General features: G+C 35.4%; 2 protein-coding genes across 5 annotated transcripts; both read left to right on the top strand.

The window, feature by feature from the left end:
• The first annotated feature begins 822 nt into the window (after positions 1 to 822).
• LOC144716269 (mediator of RNA polymerase II transcription subunit) lies at positions 823 to 3,215 on the top strand. Of its 4 annotated transcripts, none has more exons than XR_013584871.1 (5): positions 823 to 1,182; positions 1,992 to 2,081; positions 2,368 to 2,514; positions 2,604 to 2,669; positions 2,824 to 3,215. XR_013584871.1 is itself a non-coding variant. In XM_078591381.1 (4 exons), the coding sequence occupies exons 1-3, from the start codon at positions 880 to 882 to the stop codon at positions 2,464 to 2,466; spliced, it is 492 nt and encodes a 163-aa protein (XP_078447507.1). In that variant the 5' UTR covers positions 823 to 879; the 3' UTR covers positions 2,467 to 2,514; positions 2,824 to 3,215. The 4 variants fall into 4 exon arrangements, 2 of the variants coding, with proteins under 2 accessions (XP_078447507.1, XP_078447506.1); XR_013584870.1 differs by having other exon boundaries at positions 2,806 to 3,215; XM_078591381.1 differs by lacking the exon at positions 2,604 to 2,669.
• A 13,260-nt stretch (positions 3,216 to 16,475) lies between these two features.
• Positions 16,476 to 19,311, top strand: LOC144716065 (nuclear transport factor 2B-like). The gene is made up of 2 exons (XM_078591084.1): positions 16,476 to 16,852; positions 19,021 to 19,311. The coding sequence occupies exons 1-2, from the start codon at positions 16,556 to 16,558 to the stop codon at positions 19,093 to 19,095; spliced, it is 372 nt and encodes a 123-aa protein (XP_078447210.1). The 5' UTR covers positions 16,476 to 16,555; the 3' UTR covers positions 19,096 to 19,311.
• The last annotated feature ends 334 nt before the right edge of the window (positions 19,312 to 19,645 follow it).

Below are 19,645 nucleotides of genomic sequence, written 5' to 3'. Positions count from 1 at the left end.
AAATTGTCCTCATGGAAGCCCGGCGCGGGCGTGGGCTTCCATGAGGATGTTGTAGTAGGCGGGCTCGGGGGCATTGCCTTCCTCCTCCATCTCTCTGAGCAGGTCACTCACTCTGGGGAGACGACGAAGCTTGCCGAAGGTCTCGACGAGGTAGGCGTGGGTGACGACGTCGGGGAGGACCCCAACGGCATTCATGGTGCGGAAGACCATGTCGGCCTCGTCGTCGAGGCCCCGGCTGCCGCAGGCCGCCAGCAGAGTGTTGCGGGTGACGAGATCATGCCGCATCTGCCCAAAGAGCCCAATTAGAGTGTCCTAGGGCACCTCCGTGGCCCGGGCGCAGGCATTGATGACGGTGTTGTAGGTGAGGACCGTCGGCGCGACGGAGTCGGGCCACTGCATCATCCAATCGAGGAGGGCGAGGGCGGCGGCGTGGTCGCCGTTGTGGCCGAAGGCGTTGATCAGCGCGGAAGCCCCTTCTCTCTCACGCCCTTTCTTTCTCCTTCTCCACCGTCTCCTTCTCCTTCTCCACCTTTCTGATCTCTCTCCCGGGTGATTCTACTTGGACGGACTAACCGATAACTTATTTCTGACTTTCTTCAAATCCCGTTATGACGTGGAATCCACGTGGCTGCCAGGTGGATTCCGCCTAGGTGGACTCCGCCGGAAACCCACCTGGCAGCCACGTCGATTCCACGTCACAGCCGGTCTACGGCGGCGGACCAAATAGGGAGTTCGAGCTGTGCCGCGGCGAAAAAAAAAGTTAGGGCTATAGCTCGTATTTTCGGAAAAGTTTGGGCTGAACCGTGATATTAACCCTAAATTTGAAGGGCGGGAAAGGGGAAGACCGTTAGGCTAGGGTTTCCAAGGGGGAGTTCGGCTATGGCGGAGAAGAATCCGCCATTGACGACGAAGAGGAAGAGGGAGCTAGGGTTGGAAGGGCAGAGGCATTTGGAGGAGACGATCTCGGCCGCCTTCCAGATCCTCGCCGCCATGAACGAAGAGCTTTGCAATTCCTCTCTCTGGCTGTCTTCGCCTGCCGGCGCTGGTCACGGTGCCGGGAATGGAGAAGCTTACCACGACTCTGGGGTGCACGCTGGCGGAGCTCTGGATGAAGCGCGGCTCCGATACAAGACTGCTGTGTCCTCTCTCCGGAACGTCATTGCCGCTCTGAGTCCCTCTCAGGTGAATTTTCGCCGATTGACGAGATTTACGCTTGATGGGCAAGTTTTTCTTGTTAGATTACGGATGTTCTACCTGAATTTCGGGGGTAAAGATTTTCCGATTCAAATTTTGGGGGTGAACATTGATTATGAATGCTGTGCATGAATTTGGGTTAAAAGATCTTCTGGGTTGAATATGGATGCTCTACATGAATTTTGGGGGAAAAGATAGCTTATCAATGCTGTACAGGAAATTTGGGTTCGGAAAACTTCTGAATAGATTATGGATGCGCTACATGAATTTTGGGAAAAAGATAGCTTATGAATGCTGTAGATGAATTTTGGGAAAGAAGATCTTCTGATTAGATAATGCATACTCTACATGAGTTATTTTGAGAAACTATAGATTATGAATTCTGTACATGAATTCTGGGGGAAAGATCTTCTGATGAGAACATGGATGCCCTACTAAACTGATATACCCTCTCTCTGTAACGGCCTTGTCTTTCTAAGTGCATCTCAGGTAAATTCATCTACAGCATCGATGCCCATGGACCAGATTTACGCATGATGGAAATATATTCTAGTTACATTATGGATGCGCTACAATAATTTTGGTGGAAAATGTCTTCTGATTAGATTATGAATGCTCCACATGAATATAGAGGAAAAAGATCTTCTGATGAGATTATGGATGCTCTCTCGGTAACATTCTTGTTGCTCTAAGTGCATTTGAGTTAAATTTACGCCAGTGGACTAGATCGCTTGTTGGAGATTTTTTGCTTCTTTTTATGATACATTCTGAAGATTTGTTATTCGGAAAATGTTTAGGAGATTGGTATGGGGGGGAATGTGGCAGAAACCGTGGTGGATCAAGACGAGGTTGCACGGCTTGAGCGGCGGGCTTCTGATCTTAGGAAGGTAAGGATACTGTCAGTATACTGTTCTGATAATTTTCAGTATACATGAATTTTTGGGAAAAGATCTTCCGATTAGATCGTGGATGCGTTTTACTTGCTGGTTGAAGATTTTTCGTCTGTTGGTGTTTCAAGAATTGTTGAAATGTTTTTAACTCCGAGCTTTAATAACCTAAAAAAGCGTTAAGATGTTACTAGGGCCATTTTAATCCCATTTGAATCAAGTCTACGATGGTTCAGAATTTTCAATTTGTGCTGGGTTTCCATTATTAGATTTCTTGGACTTGCAGGAACTTGGGATGAAGAACAAGCATGTGAAGGTCCTCATTGGGCAGCTGCGTGAGCTGGTTGCTGACTTATCAACTTGGCAAAGCCCCATTTCTTTGTAACTGATGAAATGAGTTTAGACAACTGCTCTCACTTCTCTATTTAAATAGGTGCGCTGAAGAGCAGCTAGCTATTTCTATTCTTTATCATTATTTTTTCCCTTAATCCTGTATGATATTTATATGTGTATTCCTGATAGGGCCCACTCGTGCTATCAGCTTTCTTCCGCTCATAGATCCCTGTCCAGATCATATCAGTTTGATGGGTACACTCATCAGAAGCATAAATTTTGGCACCATAACCTTTTTAAATAACAAAAGGAGTTCTCTAAAATTTGAACAGCGCTCGATTGATCTTTAAAAAAAGGAATTGATTTATTTTATGGGTATCTCTTTTTTCAGACGTTGCTGTTGTTTCAGGCGCTCTTAATTGCAGTGGTCCCTCACATAATCTTTTTCCTGAACCCACCTGGTTTTCTCAGTCCAAAATCAAGCCAAAACTGAATCACAGGTCAGCAGCTCAGCCGTTCCGTCTTGCACATAGCTGGGTTTTCATAAATACAAAAAAAAGACCATACTGCGAGGCTACGATGCAATTTATTTACCAGAGATAAAAAAAGAGGGAAGATCACTCGAGAGCGGAAGTTGGGTTTGGATGTTAATCAAGCCAAATTTAGACATCAGCTTCTTGAATTGTGAGTGTAGTTGGACCTTTGCCGAAGATGTCAAGTAGTTGACAGTCTTCTCAATGGTGAAGTGATGATCAATCTCATTGTGTTTGATATTTTTAATATGAATTGGTTGTGGCAAAATCTATAACTGTCTGATAATTACAATAATCTTCATTGAGTCATATTTTATTCTAGTTACCATTTCACTTTCATCCCAATAACTTTACCAATCTCTTTGCATTGGCAAGATTTCCATGAATAAACAAAAAATTGTGATAACCTCATTTTATCCCTGATTTTCAGATCTTTTACTAGATTCTTGAATTAAAAATGCTTGTAATTCAAGATAATTTTCTTAGTATTAATTTCTTATTATGAATCATCCCCCTATAATTCTCCCGCATGGTAGTCCTGTGAAATCAGACTTTTTCGCACTAGGTTAGATGAAAGAACTCTGAATTCAACTGTTAGTAAAGTATATTTAGCTGATGGTAAATGTTGCAATGCTTTTAGAATGACAAAAATATTGTTTTCCATCTTATCGTATACTTTTGGGGAGCCTACAAGAATCCAAATGGAAGGGAAAATCTCAATCAGTACTACATTAGGGATTAATCTGCATATTTATTCATTCTAATTATTCTCTCACCTCCAGGACTTAGGAGTTGTTCATAGAATTCATGCCAGGTGGCCATTTCTAGTTATCTCCAATATGATTCACATTTCATCCCTAAAATGAAATGTGTTATTTAAATTAAATTATTTTTACTTCAGCCATTTCATTGTTTCATTCATTACCGCCATAGATTTTGGATTATTTATCTTTTCTTTTCGTCTTGGCTTATAAATTTCATAATTTCATGATCCAAACATCTTCTGATTCAATTTATAATATTTCATGTGGTGACAATTTGAACTATATTTTCACTTACACGTCATTGTCCCCAATGGGTGGTATCCTAGAGGGTAAGAATTTATCTCTAAAATAATATGTTTTGCCAGCATCAGCTGAGACTTTAACATCAGAAATAACAAACGTAAACAGTATTTCCAGTCATCAGATCTAATGCCATTACAAGAACCTCATAAATGTGATTCTAAAATGATATTTTTAGTTTGATAACATATTTTTACATGGATTGAATCCAAAAAGAGCTGGAAAATTGTGCACTTCACATGACATTAGGTTGCCAGTGCTTTTTAGTGATTTGCTTACAAATTTATGATTTTATATATATATATATATATGAGTAAATGCATTCATTCCTAATTTTATGACTACATAATCCCATTCTAAATTTTTCTTATGATATAAGGAGATGACATTTTAACATTTTAAAATATGATGATCACTGATTTTTTCTAGTTTGGAAAAGACACTTAATGATGAGAAGGAATGGATTTGGCAATTTCTCAAGCGGTTATTTATTGATGCCCATACGCCATTTCTTTTACACATTCAGTTGTTCATCACTTCTTTCTGGTGATTTAAAATCAGGGTTAATTTCAACATTTACAAATATATACATGGCGATGTTAAGTTTTGAAAAATATCTTGCGTAATCGCTTAATGATATATGGTTAAATTCCACAGTAAATATAAAGTTTGAGTTCAAAGTTGAAGCTTTTTTCTGCTTCAAGATCCTAGAGCTCCACTGATTCATGTGTCCTTTAATAGATTAGCTATGATCCTATTGCAGAACATTCATCTTCATATTCATTTTTATTTTGCCCATATGTGAATCTCATGAAACTAATTCATTATTTTTTTCTGACCCAGTCAATATTATTTTACTTGTCAAGAATCTCTGTTGGTATCCTGGAAAAATTCAATTATCTTATTACAGTTTTCTATGAAAAAATGTCATTTATCTTAAACTAGTTTCATGAGAGAATTTCCTATGTATGTCCTTATACAAAATTGGGAATAATTTATTGTAACTGTTATAGTAAAACGATAGAATGACTTGAATTGGACCTTCGCCATTGCCAAGCCTCGGAAGTATCATATAAATCTTCCTCAAAGTTTTCATTGAAGAAATCAGTCTTGGCATCCATTCCTAGATTCCATAATCATAGTATATTTTAATTGCATGAAGGATGACTTTATCATAGAATATAGTAATGAGGATTTTTTTCATAGTCAACTATTTTCTTTGACGATAACTGTTCTCTCTTAACTTTGCCATAAAATAGCCAGATCCTAGTCCATTCAATCATCTTCAACACATCATCGTATACTTGAGATCCCTCAACCATATAATGCTCAAATAGACCCTTTAATATCATTTATCAACGAGTTATATTCCACTCATCAAATAACTCTATCATACGACGTAACGTGGCCTCAGATTCTATGTCTTCACACTATCTTAATAGCACAAAGCTTGTGGAGGACATGTAAAATTGAAACATATCAGAATGAACCTTCACTTTTGATACTATTTTCATATTCCTTCAATGACCTCCAACGCCAGGTTTGACCGGATATTTTGTGACTATCAAGCCAATCACAGTTCCATGTCATGTTTAAGTTCACTATAAGATAACCTTTGTTCATTACTATTCTCTTGTGATGTTTAGAATGAATTACATGAATTCATGCAATGGCTTGGCGAATTATGATAATATTATAGTATAGTGATTGTTTTTCTTTATAATATTATTTTTGGAAGGATACTCCAGATAGACATCAAACTATGTAGAAAGGATATCACTGTTTGATCTTATATAATAATATGATTGATCCTCTGGCCATTAGTGTGGACACATTGATGACAAGAAGTGGGTTCTCTTTAGAGAGAACAATGAATTGATAATTAAGAATCTCCATATGCTAATATGCCTACAAGTCAACTGGTTTGATTCATGCCATGGTCATTTAAGTGGTTCATTGACCTGACACTAATAACATCTCTTGGATGGATGGTTATATTTTGTCTAAGAAGTACGATACTCTAATCATAAGATTCACACATCTTAACTCATATCTAGCGCTAAGTGCATGAAAGTGATTGAGTGGTCAACATGGCATCGTCCACCCTTGGTATTGGAGGAGAATGACTTAAGGAAGAAGATGCAATAAATGATGTGTCGTGGTAATGGATATATTGACAAAATATGATCTCCAATTATTCTTGTTATGCTTGGATACTGCATATATGAAAGGGTACGGTTTGATAGTTAACCATGCCCCAAATCATTGTGGAGTCTCACGTGGACAAATGATTATATAAATATGGTAACCAATGACGGTAAGGTTCTATGAGATACTTATTATTAGGTATTTTTTGACCAATTTTGAATCAAAACCAAAAAACCCAAAAACTTGATATGAACATCATTCTAAAGGACAGTGGCTAATTGCTCATACTTGAAGGCTGTCATCTAATGCTTGACGCAATCATTTAGTTGGACTATGAAACAACTAAGTATTAAACATGTCACGTAAAGAGTTATTTGATGAAGGATACTTTATAGTTTATTAGGTCCTTTTAGACCTAAAATATTCTGGCATATGTTCTATTCATTAATAACAAGATACGAGTAAGTGGGGATTAGAATCCTAACAACTATAATATAACATAGATTCTTCTCTACCAATCATAATTTATTGTTGAGCACCAATCTAACGGGATTTGCAACTTATTCCAATATATGATCGTACTTCAATCCTTGTAGCCATGCTTAGGGTTCGCCCGTCCCGATACCGGTTTTGGATGACAGTATCGGGACGGATGCTGTATCGGATACCGGAAAGGGAATTTCCGGTATCCATTTTTTTTGATATCCGGATATCGGATATCAGTATCAGATATCAGTTGCTGCAGTGACGATATCAGATACTGATATCCGTCTTGATGTCATAATCCGCCTCTGTCTCAGGGTTTGTTTAATATATACAGCTCAATATTTTTTATTTCTTCCATATGGGATAACCGGATTTGGAGTTAGATGTTAAAGTCGGAATCCCTTTATCCCATATGGAAGAAAATAGAAATTTTTAGCTCTATTTATTGAACGATATGTAAATACATTAATTAACCAATATATTTATGGGGCTTAAAAAAAAGCGACGGTTGGTGGAATATTATTTTATTATTTAACATATAGCCTGCCTCATTTAATATAAACAAAGCAACATTTTTAATTTCTTCTGTGTGGGATAACGGGATTCAGACTTTACATTAAACTTCGAATCCTGTTATCCCATATGGAAGAAATTAAAAATGTTGCATTCTATATATTAACTGAGGTTGGTATAACATTAAAATGATACAACGCTGATGTACATAAGCCTATGAATGTGGTAGAAATGTTTATTTTTTTCAGTCGATACTGGATATCGATATCCGGATACCGGTTTTGATATCCGGATATCAAAGTCAGATATCCGGTATCCGATACCCATTTCGTCCTCGCCCCCCCATATCCGTCTAGACTTAAAGGACGGATATCGACCGATATCCGATATCAGACACCGTCCCGGTTTTCTCCCGGATATTGGATATCGGTTGTCCGATATCAGATATCAGATGGATATCGGTTGGACAATCACTAGCCATGAGGCCTAGAGTTTTTTCCGCCAACTACTTAGTTTGATTTGAGTAGTACCTTTGTTACTTAATGGGAATAGATTTGTTTGCAACCCTGGAGTCATAAATTAGTACTTAGTCTCTCCTGAGAAGCGAGTCTGGTGTCTGCTTCATCAACCCAACTTAAAGGAATTCATATCCTAAGACTATAACAAAGGAATATCATGTGAGAGTTTATAACCTTTCCAATATGGCTCAGTGTTTGACATATGTTTTTTCTATACTTTTAATGTATGACATAGTCATTCCCAATATCTGATTATCAGAATAATCATGAAAATATATCTCATTAAAAATAATATGTGGTTCGTGGATGTTAGTGCGAGTTGATCATCACACATAGTCAACCTCATGACCCAGTCATGTAGACTTAAGGAACATATGTTTGATCCATCTAAGTACTGCTAGGTTTAATACATCATCAATCATGCCACACGATAAAATTTTAGTTGTAAATTGATGTAAATTTTTAATCTTATAAAATATATACGTAAAATGGGATAATTATGCTTTTAAATAATCAACGAATAATCATTTTAACAATTTAAAATGCCTCAGTAAATTTTACTATTTTTCTTTAAAAATATTTCTGAAATGAATCCATCTAATAAATCTAAATAGATATTTCCTAAATCTTTTTAACGTCAAATAATTTTTAATTTAATTTATCCAGGTAAATAAATTTATTTCTTAATTTTTCTTATTTTTCATTATATTTTGTAATTATCTTTCCCTTAAATATTTTTTTCTTAATTAATTCAAATAAATAAACCAAGGAAGTAATAAAACTGCTTTATGCATATTTACATTAAGAATAAAAAAAGTGTTATAGTGGCTCTAACACCACTTACAGGCCTTGATTAACATGATTGAAACTCGATGGCACAGTAGAATATCTAATCAAAGACAGATATGAAAATCAAAAACAGAGAAAAACCAAAATCACAATGTTTGCACATATCGAATCCATTATATTATAAATGATATTTTGTGGATTTATTGATATTTTTAGTGACTTGTTCAACTTCATATTCTTAAAGAAATTGATTTTCTGATTCGGAAGATATTTTTAATGATTTTTTACATTAAATTCATTGTTATATTAATTTTTTAAATCATTATATTTTTATTACATTTTATGACATATGAATTATTTAATATTTTCTAGTCTTATCTTTCCGCCTTGCCTTGTGTTTCCATTTGATTTGTTTTGATTAATGGTGACCAATCATGATGTTGGAATTTTTTCAGGTAACTAATCATTGCAAAAGGTCCCAACATGGCATCACAAATTGCGATGCCATAATAGCCAATGATTGACTGACTTAATTAAATTTGCAAGGTGGTGTGGGCCAATAGATAAAAATAAAATATTAAAATTGCAATAAATCTGCACAAGGAGAGATAAAATAATATTTATTTTTATTGAAAACTAAAAAGGCATCGTGGTGATGTGGCATCATCTGATTGGTAAGAAGAAAGGACAAGTTGACATGGTATCACAGTCTGAATCGCCCCACCATGTGGTGATTGAAACCTGTTTTGTTTTTTCTAACGTGAATGATATGCATACAAATGCATGATGATGCGTCACATCACATGATTATTAATTAATTAAAACACACCTTTTTTTCTTGTAGGACACATGGTCTCTCAGCATCACCATTTTTGGAAGACAAGGTGAATGTGCCGATGATTAATAATGGAATTTAACGAGATTCTAAAACCCTTAAGTGAAAATGATGAAGTGATAGCGATAATGACAATGATACGGAAAATTTTATCTAATAGACATTTAAGATTTCTCCAACATCAGAGTTTGGTATCCGACCATCCAGAAGGCTAACTGAACTACAATCTTGATGATATCTTTTTCTTTACCTCCTATTTCATCCATTTACTCTGATTTATTAATTGAGATTTAGATATTTGTAAAGATCCCTTAAATTTACTTCTTACATTTGTGGATTTATTAAAAGAGAGTGAATTTTTTAGATCCATCAAGCATGTTCTTGGTGTGAGTGATATTTGATAAAATGCAACAGATAATAAGGAGAGCTTACTTGCGTTAACAAATCATCTTGATTCTACCAGAATGTAAGGATATACAATAAGCATCATCGCATTACATTGGTTCTTGTCATTATCAATGTTAACTTAGATCCATCTCATCATCACCATCCTTCTTTTACACCTCTTACATCACTGTGTCTTAGTCATCTTACCATCATCCTCTAATGGAGACAAACCATAATTGTCACTAGCTTTATATATTTTTTTGTTGATTTGACTCAAAAGCACCAATGATGAATTAAAACCCTAATGTAAAGTAGTTGCATTTGAACCAGGAAGGTTTGGAATATTGGGAAAAGAGAGTCGAATGCATCATTGGAATATGTGATATGAAGCAATCTGATTTACAAGATGTATAGTACCATTTAAGGATTCATATGCCCACTATTTCATTTAATGTCTCCGCATTAATGGCTACAGGATTGGTCATACTCATCATATGAGCACGACTAGAGAGTGTTATTTATGGATATTTTGATGTCCTTCTTCAGTATCATTTGAATATTAATATTTCACATACATGTTTAAATTCTAGTGATCATTGTATTATGATCTCATTGTCATTCACTTTGCCATTACATGTATATGTGGACTTAACTTATGAGCATTATACATGCAATGTAATGAAGACATTGTAATAGTGAATATTGAAAAAGATATGGAATTTTAAATTGACTTGGAGGACACATAGATTTCCAACACATCCTTCATTAACATGTTTATCCAGTCTAAATTATTAAACTCAAGGGTTGGTTTTGAGCGAGTAAATGAATTTTCTAACTTATTTGGAAGATCTAAAAAGGAATTATGGGAATATATCTGCTTCTATGTCCATTCATTGCATTTGACTAAGGAGAGGGTCCCAAAGAATAAATATTTATTTTACTTGTTGAATCTGTGTTTCATCAATCAAAATTGTGATATAATATCTATTTACTAAAAGGTTATTTATATGGTTTTTCAATTCAAATAATAAAGAATGGTAATTTAAAATATATTTTAGGTGAATAAAAATATGATTAAGAAAATAAAGTAGGATTTATGAGCTTTTAAATTAATAAAGTGCTATTGGTTGCCTGGTTGTCTAATTAAGAAAATGATGGATAGGATATTAATAAGTATATTTCATCACAAATTTTCAAGAATAATTCTCATTTGAATATAAGCCATAAAAAATAGGACTTTATAGAGAAAATTAAGCACAAAAGTTTAATGGTGCTCTTTCATTGAAACTGATAGAATTTTTCCCAATAATACTAGTACTGTTAGATTTCAAAGCTTTTATAAAATACATCGTCGTGATTGGCATGTTTACTTGTTATTGAGTACCCAAAATGCAAATTATGTCTCTTTCAAGATCAGATGGATTATGTAGATACTATGTGAACTGATAACATGATAAACATAGGTATATTTTCATAGATTTTAGATATTTTTGATATTATTAATTTAGAATTTATCATGTATCACTCTAATTAACTAAATATTTATGCACTAGCTATAAATTCTACTTTTTGCAAATTATGATTTTTTAAACTAAACTCCTTGACTTCTTTGAAGTCAAGAAATTGTAGTACTGATGAGTATTCTATAGTTTCACATGTGCAGAAATTTACAGGAATGAGAAGATGGTAACTCTTTAAAGAGTTGAAGAATTTGTGTGAGCTTAGTGATTCTACAAAGAAGCTTGAAAGGATCAAGTGGAGTTGTAGACCTTCAAAAGAGAAATCTTAGGAAGATGGGCCACTACCTGACGTGTACATTGAGATCTCAAAAGCCTTATAAAGAAAGAAGCTAAAGATTACAAGGGGAAGCTCCCAACCAATAGAGTAGAAAGAGGCAAAATGGCAAGAAAAGCGAATAGAAAATGCCCAAGAGGGTATTTTAGTAATTCTCCCAATGTATAAATAGACTTTTTCTCTCTCATTTCCCCTCATTATGGATGTGCTCTAGCAAGTGGCTGGCCAGCAGGACAATGCATTTTTCAGAATATAGGTTGTTCAACATGCTTAATGTAAGTTTATTGAAGTTTTCTCTTAATCCCATCTCTTGTTTGCATTGCAAAACGCCGGATCCTGGAGAAATTAAGGATCCAAAATTGAGAGGAAACATTGAGGGATCAGTGAACTTGCATTGAGGTTTTAGGATCTTAGATCTCCATTTTCTCCATCATTATCTATCCATTTGCCCTTAAAATCCATCATTTTCCCACACTAAACACTCATTTTATATACTTTATCTCTCTAGAATAGGTTTTCTCTCCCCCTAGACCTTTATCCATATCCCTAGTTACTCCCCTAAAAATTTCATAAAAAATATTCTTCATTTGCACCCTCAAATTCTATCTCGAACTCCTTCAACAGTCTCTCTTCATTTCCTCTCTCTCCTCATTTCGGTATTTTCTCTTTCTAGAATTTTTTATTTTTCTCTCTAGACCTTCATCCATATTCCTTGTTAATCCCCTCAAAATTTCATAAAAACACCTTCATTTACACCTTCAAATTACCTCTCAAACTCTCTCTACACCATCTCTTCATTTTCTCTCTCTATCCTCTCATTTTTTCATTTTCTCTCTCGAAACACATTTATTTCTCCCTAAAAAATATATTCCTATCTCTATCTATATCCTCAAGCATTACTCACTTTGAATCCCAAAAAAAGGTACATTTAAATATCACCTTTTATCATTTCAAAATTCAAAATTTCCCTCTTCTAGCCCCCACTGTGTGCTGCCGTGCGGTGCTTGTGGGGCAGGGACAGCCCTCTGCCCGCTGGTCCGCGTGCGGGCAACGCACATGACCGCAGGGCACAGGGTAGCCCTGTGCAGGACTTAGCCAATCGGCTGAGTCCTGACCATTGGGTTAAGCCCAATAGGGTTTAGGCCCATTTGGCTAGGTCTTAGCTTAGCCTAATTGGGCTGAACCTTAGTGGGCTGACCCACTAAGGCCAGCCCTATACGGGCCACACCAGGCCCGCCGGCCCATCTGGTCTGCCGCCGCCAACGCCACTGCCGCCGCTGTCGTCATCGTCGGCGATTGCCGGAGCAGGTAAGCTTTATATTTTTGGTATTTAAATATTCTTAAAAAATCAGTAAAAATCACAAAATAGAAAAACATTATTTTCTGCATTTACAAATTCCAAATAAATTAGGAAAAATATATAAAATTCATATAATCAAGTTACAGTCATTTTAACATCTAAAAAAATTCTAAAAAATCCTTAACTCTCATTTTTAGTATTTCTAGTGGTTTGTGATGTAAATTAAATTCCAGAAAATTCTAAAAATGTTTATTTTTGATTTATTTTGTTATAAAAAATTTGTGTTTTGTGTTTTTCTTTGTATTTAGGCTTTAATTTAAATCATATGAAATTATATAAATACCTAAAAATCCAGAAAAATCCCATAAATTGTATTTTTCACTTTTAAAATCATTTTCTTCATCCCAGGTTTGAGAAAAACTTCTGAAATTAAATGTCTGCCTCTCTGCGGATCTACCCCTCACATTCCCTATATTAATTATATAGTATTTAAGGGAAAAAAATTTCATAAATGTTGTTGACTAAGTCTGAATCAAAACAACAGCATAAAACCCCTAAATTTAGACTCATCATGAACAAAAGAGGATATGAGATAACTTAATAGTGTAGGTAGAAGTGAGAAGATACAAAAGGATTTGATTCAAGACAAGGCACGAAGCAAATGATTGAGGGCACAAATCATAAAATATTTTAATATAACAAATATATTTCAAAAATTATCATTATTATATGAGTGAATTGGTAGACACTCATTAATAATGACTTATCATCAAAATATATTAGGACCAGTATGGATTAAAACCAACATAACAAGTTGTGCATGAAAAATTGATAATTTCACCTTGAATAAAAAATTAAAATTTGGAGTTTGGATTACAAAAGCATGATGAAAACATACATGATCCATGCCTCTTTACAAATAGAAAAAATCTATTATACCCCATAAAAAATTGTTAGGGAAGTTTGAAGATTCTCTAAAGAAGTAATTTTACTAGGCGGCCTCCTTTGTCACCTTCATAATATGAACTACGATTCTTTTAATTATTGGGAAATATCTTTTTAAAATGGACAGTTTATGATAAAGGGCAAAAACATCAATAGATAAAAAATATACCACATTGAAAATATGAATTTCCCATTGTAGTAACACATTTATTGACTTAGATAGTAGACCTTGTTTCAAAAAAAGTTAAATCAACTATTTACATTAGTTTATGGATAAATTAAAATTATTTGAACGTATATGGAAATTAATAATGCGTTGTTCACAATTCTGAAAGAAACATTTAAAATAAAGATATGCTAAAAGAGATTTATAATTAGAGAAATAGAAAATGACTTTGGTATACGAGGGATATCACGTAGTCTAAATACGATGGGTTTAGTGATGAAATAAAATCATGAGTATGTTAAATACATAAATTTAAAATAAGGTCAAAACCGGAGTACTATATTTTTGTGGATGAGATTGCGGTGTGATGAGATAAAACATAATACTACACCAAGTTTTTGATGTTGTACCCTTTCTCTGTGTGAGTAGCTTCCTCTCGTGTACCCTAGTTTTATCTAATAGACCATTTTTCATGGTTCATTTAATATTTTACATACTCATGATTTTAAATTTACATTGGACATCATTGATTATATCATCAAATATGGAATTACTACATATTTTCATTAAATTTCCTGTAAAAATATCAAGCCATCACTTTAAGATCTTAAAAATAGAATGTATATCATAATATTTTGAGTCTGTCTGCAGTTTTAATGGATGATTAACTATATGGTTAGACCTCAATGATTAAGTCAAAGTTCAAAGTTGATTGTTTCTTCATGTAAGTCATCATACTATGGACCCAAATTCTAGAAGATATTTTTGAGCATATTTAATTTTTAATTACCTTTATTAAATTTACAACTCCATCATTTCACAAGGTCCGCAAAAAAGTGGAGGCTATTGATGGAAATATATGTGGCGAACAAGCCAATCACACATTTCATATATTGTTCTATGTTCAATAATAGAACATATTCATTATAGTGCAAGTGTGATGCTTATAATGAAGTCCATGAATACATAATCGGACTCAGTGAATCATGATGAGATCACAATATGGAGATCAGTAGTCTTTAAGCATGTGTTCTAAATATTCCTATTTGAAGGATACTCAAGAAGGACATTGAAGTACATGGATAGAATATCACTATCTAGCCTCACTCATATAATGAGTATGGTTGTTCCCTTAGCCATTACTGTGGGTAGTTTAGACACAAGGTGGACTAATTAATGTTGGTAGTCTAAACTGTAACTCCACATTTCACAAGCTGCCCCAGAAAGTGGAACCTATCAGTGTTTTCCCCAGGAAATATTAGAGAAAATGCAAGAACACCCAATAAAACCCACTTTCATCATAATACCTACATGAAGAAATGATAAAAGTTTAAACTGGAACTCCACATTTCACAATCTACCCCGGAAAAGTGGAAACTATAAGTGTTTTCCCCTGGAAATATTCAAAAAAATGCAAGAACACCCACTAAACTCACTTCCATTTATACAACTTACACGAAGAAACGATAAAAGTCTAAACTCTATCTCCACAATTCACATGCTACCCCAGAAAAGTGGAATCTATCAGTGTTTTCCTGAGGAAATATTAGAAAAAAATGCAAGAACATCAACTTACATGAAGAAATGCTAAAAGCTTAAAATGTATCTTCACATTTCACAAGCTACCCCAGAAAGTGGAACCTATCAGTGTTTTCGCCAGGAAATTTTAGAAAAAAAATGCAAGAACACCCAATAAAACCCATTTCCATAATACAACTTGCATGAAGAAATGATAAAAGTCTAAAATGTATCTCCACATTTCACATGCTACCCCAGAAAAGTGGAAGCTATCTCTGCTTTCCCCAGGAAAGATAAGAAACATGCACGAACACCCACTAAAACCCACTTCCATTATACAACTTACATGAAGAAATGATAAAAGTTTAAACTGTAACTCCACATCTCACAAGCTACCGCAGAAAGTGGAAGCTATCAGTGTTTTCCCCAGGAAATATTAGAGAAAATGCAACAACACCCACCAAAACCCACTTCAATCAATACAACTTACATGAAGAAATGATAAAACTTTAAACTGTATCCCCACATTTCACAAGCTACCCCAGAAAAGTGGAAGCTATCTCTGCTTTCCCCAGTAAATATTAGAAAAAATGCAAGAACACCAACTTACATGAAGAAATGCTAGAAGTTTAAACTGTAGCTGAACATTTCCCAGGCTACCCCAGAAAGTAGAACCAATCACCGTTTACCCAGAAAAGATGAGAAAAATGCAAGAACACCCAATAAAACCCATTTCCATAATACAACTTACATGAAGAAATGATAAAAGTCTAAACTGTATCTCCACATTTCACAAGCTACCCCAGAAAAGTGGAAGCTATCTCTGTTTTCCCCAGGAAAGACAAGAAACAAGCAAGAACACCAACTTACATGAACAAATGCTAAAAGTTTAAACTTTAGTTGAGAACATTTCCCAAGCGCCCCCAGAAAGTCGAACCAATCACCGTTTACCCAGAAAAGATGAGAAAAATGTAAGAACACCCAGTAAAACCCACTTCCCGATTCCTACGAAATCGGCCCAGATTCCCAAGAAATCGCCCTTTAAATACCAAAAGTTGCGATCTTTCGCAGCGCACTCGTCTTCTTCCAGAACGGTGGTGAGTTGGGTAGGTTTTGGGGATTTCCAAAAGCAATAATCTGAAGCGATGGATCCAGATGCAGTGGCCAAAGCGTTCGTAGAACACTACTACAGGACCTTCGACAGCAACAGGGCCGATCTGGGTAATCTTTACCAAGATGGGTCTATGCTTACCTTTGAAGGGGCGAAAACTCAGGGATCTCAGGCGATCGTAGCCAAGCTTGCTGGGTTGCCCTTCCAGCAGTGCCTTCACAAGGTGTCTACCGTCGATTGCCAGCCTTCTGGCCCGGGAGGCGGCGTGCTTGTCTTCGTCAGCGGTCTGCTTCAACTCGCTGGAGAACAGCACCCTCTCAAGTTCAGCCAGGTGAGGTTTCTTTTTTTCTGGGTTTGATTGATCCGGGTCTGGATGGTTTTTTTCATTATTCGGGTGTCTGATCTTGTCGAAGGTATTTATTTGTGACTGATTTAGGCGTTATTTCGGTGCAGGAAGTTGTGTTTTCTTGTTTATTACGCTAGATATTGCGATTTCTGTCTGAAGTTAAGTGTTACTTCTTTTTATGACTTTTTAGGGCCTTTGGACGAAGTTTGTTTTACTGATTTTTGCTTTCCTCGCATTGTTCTTACGTTTCTTTGTCATATTCATTTAAGTATTGCTGGATTTTCGCAGAATGTGTGAGGATCTTGTGTAAGGTGTTGGTTTTTTGATCGATTTAAGCGTTATTCTTTGCGGAATGTTGTGTTTTCTTGTTTCTTACGCTAGATTTTGCGATTTCTGTCTGATGTTAAGTATTACTTCTTTTTCCAACTTTTTGGGGCCTTTGGACGAAGTTTGTTCTACTGCTTTTTGTTTCCCTCACATTGTTCTTACGTTTCTTTGTCATATTCATTTAAGTATTGCTGGATTCTCGCTGAGTGTGTGAGTGTTAATCTTGGTCTAGATGATTTTATATTCAATGGGTATCGGATCTTTTTAAAGGTATTTATTTGTGAGTGATTTAGGCGCTCTTTCTTGTTTCTTAGTCTGGAATTTGCGATTCCTTCTTATTCCAATTTTTTATGGCCTCTGGACGAATTTTGTTCTACTGCCTTTTGTCTCCCTCAAGGTGTTTTTACGTTTCTTGGTTATAATCATATTAGTGTTGCAGGATTTTCGTTGAATGTCTTGGGCTCATCTTGGTCTAGATGGCTTTATTTTCTTTGGGTATCAGATCTTGTTAGATGTATTTATTTTTTGATTGATTTAGACGTTATTTCAGTGTCAAATCTAATGCTTTCATTTTTTCTTGTTTAGAATTTGCGATCTCTGTCTACTGCCAAGTATTACGTCAAGTCTTTGCTCTTCTAGTCGCGGATTCGTTGGGTATCTGAATGATCTCGTCAAATGTATTTACTAGTAAAACATAGTATTTTCGTGTTTCTTTGTCTAGAATTTGTGGTTTCTACCTAATGCCAACTTTCCCTCAAGGCTTTGCGCTGATTTATCTTGGTCTGAGTGATTTTTCAATACTTAGGGTATCTGGTCTCATCAAATTTATTTAGTATGCACTGTTTTAGCGTTTCTTCAAGTGTAAAATATTGTATTTTCATGTTTCTAAGTCTAGAATTTGCGATGTCTATCTGATGTCTATAATACTCTCAGTTCTTTGCTCGTATTCCAACTTAGGGCTTTGTATCAAACTTTATTTTGCTGAATTTTATTATCCTAAAAACGATTTTGCTTTTGCTTTTCTTGATTACGATCATTAGCGTTGTGGGTATTTTGCTAAATGTGGAAGGGGTATGCTGATTATTTATTTTCATGCTTGTGGGACTGAGCATATTTGGTTCTTTCCCCGCAGATCAATACCTTTTTTTGAATCTTCAAATGATATTCTATTTTTGCGTTTTCTTGAATATATTCATTTATATTGCTGACTTTTTACTGAACATGGGAGGGAATTATCTAACCCGATTATTTATTTTCATACTCGTTGGATTTAGAATATTTGGCTGTTCAGGCACAGATTAATGCCTTATATGACTCCCCAACATGAGATGCACATTGCTTCTAATTAAATGAATCTGATTTCCACTTATTTCGGATATTGTTGAATAAAGCCTTTTGTCTCGTGTCACCTCTAGTTTTTACCAGGATGATGATAAATGATGAAAATTTTGTCTCTTGTCGCCATCACTTGTCATTGTCTGTTTGTTAATCTCCCTTAGGTGATGAGAGACGATGACAAAATCGTCATGGCCGTTGTCGTTCGTCTGCGGCAGGACGACGATGATGACAACAATGACAATCTTCATCATTGTCTGCAAACACCACATAAAATCGTCTCATCACCATCAAATCCTTATCGTGCATTTGGATAATCGATGATTACGACGCCAATCTATGATTGATACGAATCATCTCAACATTACTGGATTTTCTCCCAATCTGATCTATTTGTCATGCTCTTATATTTATATTACCAGGATAGTCCGTCACAATATCCTTGATGGATCCCCACTTAAGTATCAATATTTGTTATTCTTTTATTGCAGATGTTCCACTTGATTCCTACGCCGCAGGGCAGCTTCTACGTCCTCAACGATATATTTAGGCTGAACTATGCATGATACAGTTCATTGCATAGCTGTCAGCTTGATATTTCTATTATTCGGTGGCTTTCCATTTGCTCTGCCTAGAGCAGTTTCGAACAGTTGAGTCCTGCCATTTCATCTTTCAAGGATTTCCCTTTCATTTCTCTGATAACTTTATAATTATGTGTTGTACTTTGGCTCTGTGATGTGGGTTTGATAATTTGGGAGGGTCTTTGGGTTGCTTATTATTTATTTACATCGAGTTACAGTGATTGCCTATTATTTATTTCGTATCCCAACGTTCTGGGTTATATTTTTTCCCGTTAACCTGATGAGATGAAAGTGGCAAAGAGTCGCTTCTAAATCTACCATGATGATCATCATTTGTAAGATCAATTGATGATAATTGGTCTTTTTTCATACCAAAATTTATGCCTACAAATTCGGTTTCATGGCTCAAAATAAAGTTTTATAGTTGTATATTTTAAATATGTTGAAATTGCATTTTTTTACACAAGAACTATCTGTTAATTTGAAGTTCTTATGCTATAATTGGCCTCAGTCTAAGGATTTTTATCATCGTGGT

This window comes from Wolffia australiana, chromosome 20 (assembly GCF_029677425.1).
Source record: "Wolffia australiana isolate 7733 chromosome 20, ASM2967742v1".
NCBI lineage: Eukaryota > Viridiplantae > Streptophyta > Magnoliopsida > Alismatales > Araceae > Wolffia > Wolffia australiana.
Note: the sequence above shows the minus strand (reverse complement) of the source record. Positions and strands in the feature narration are given on the sequence as shown.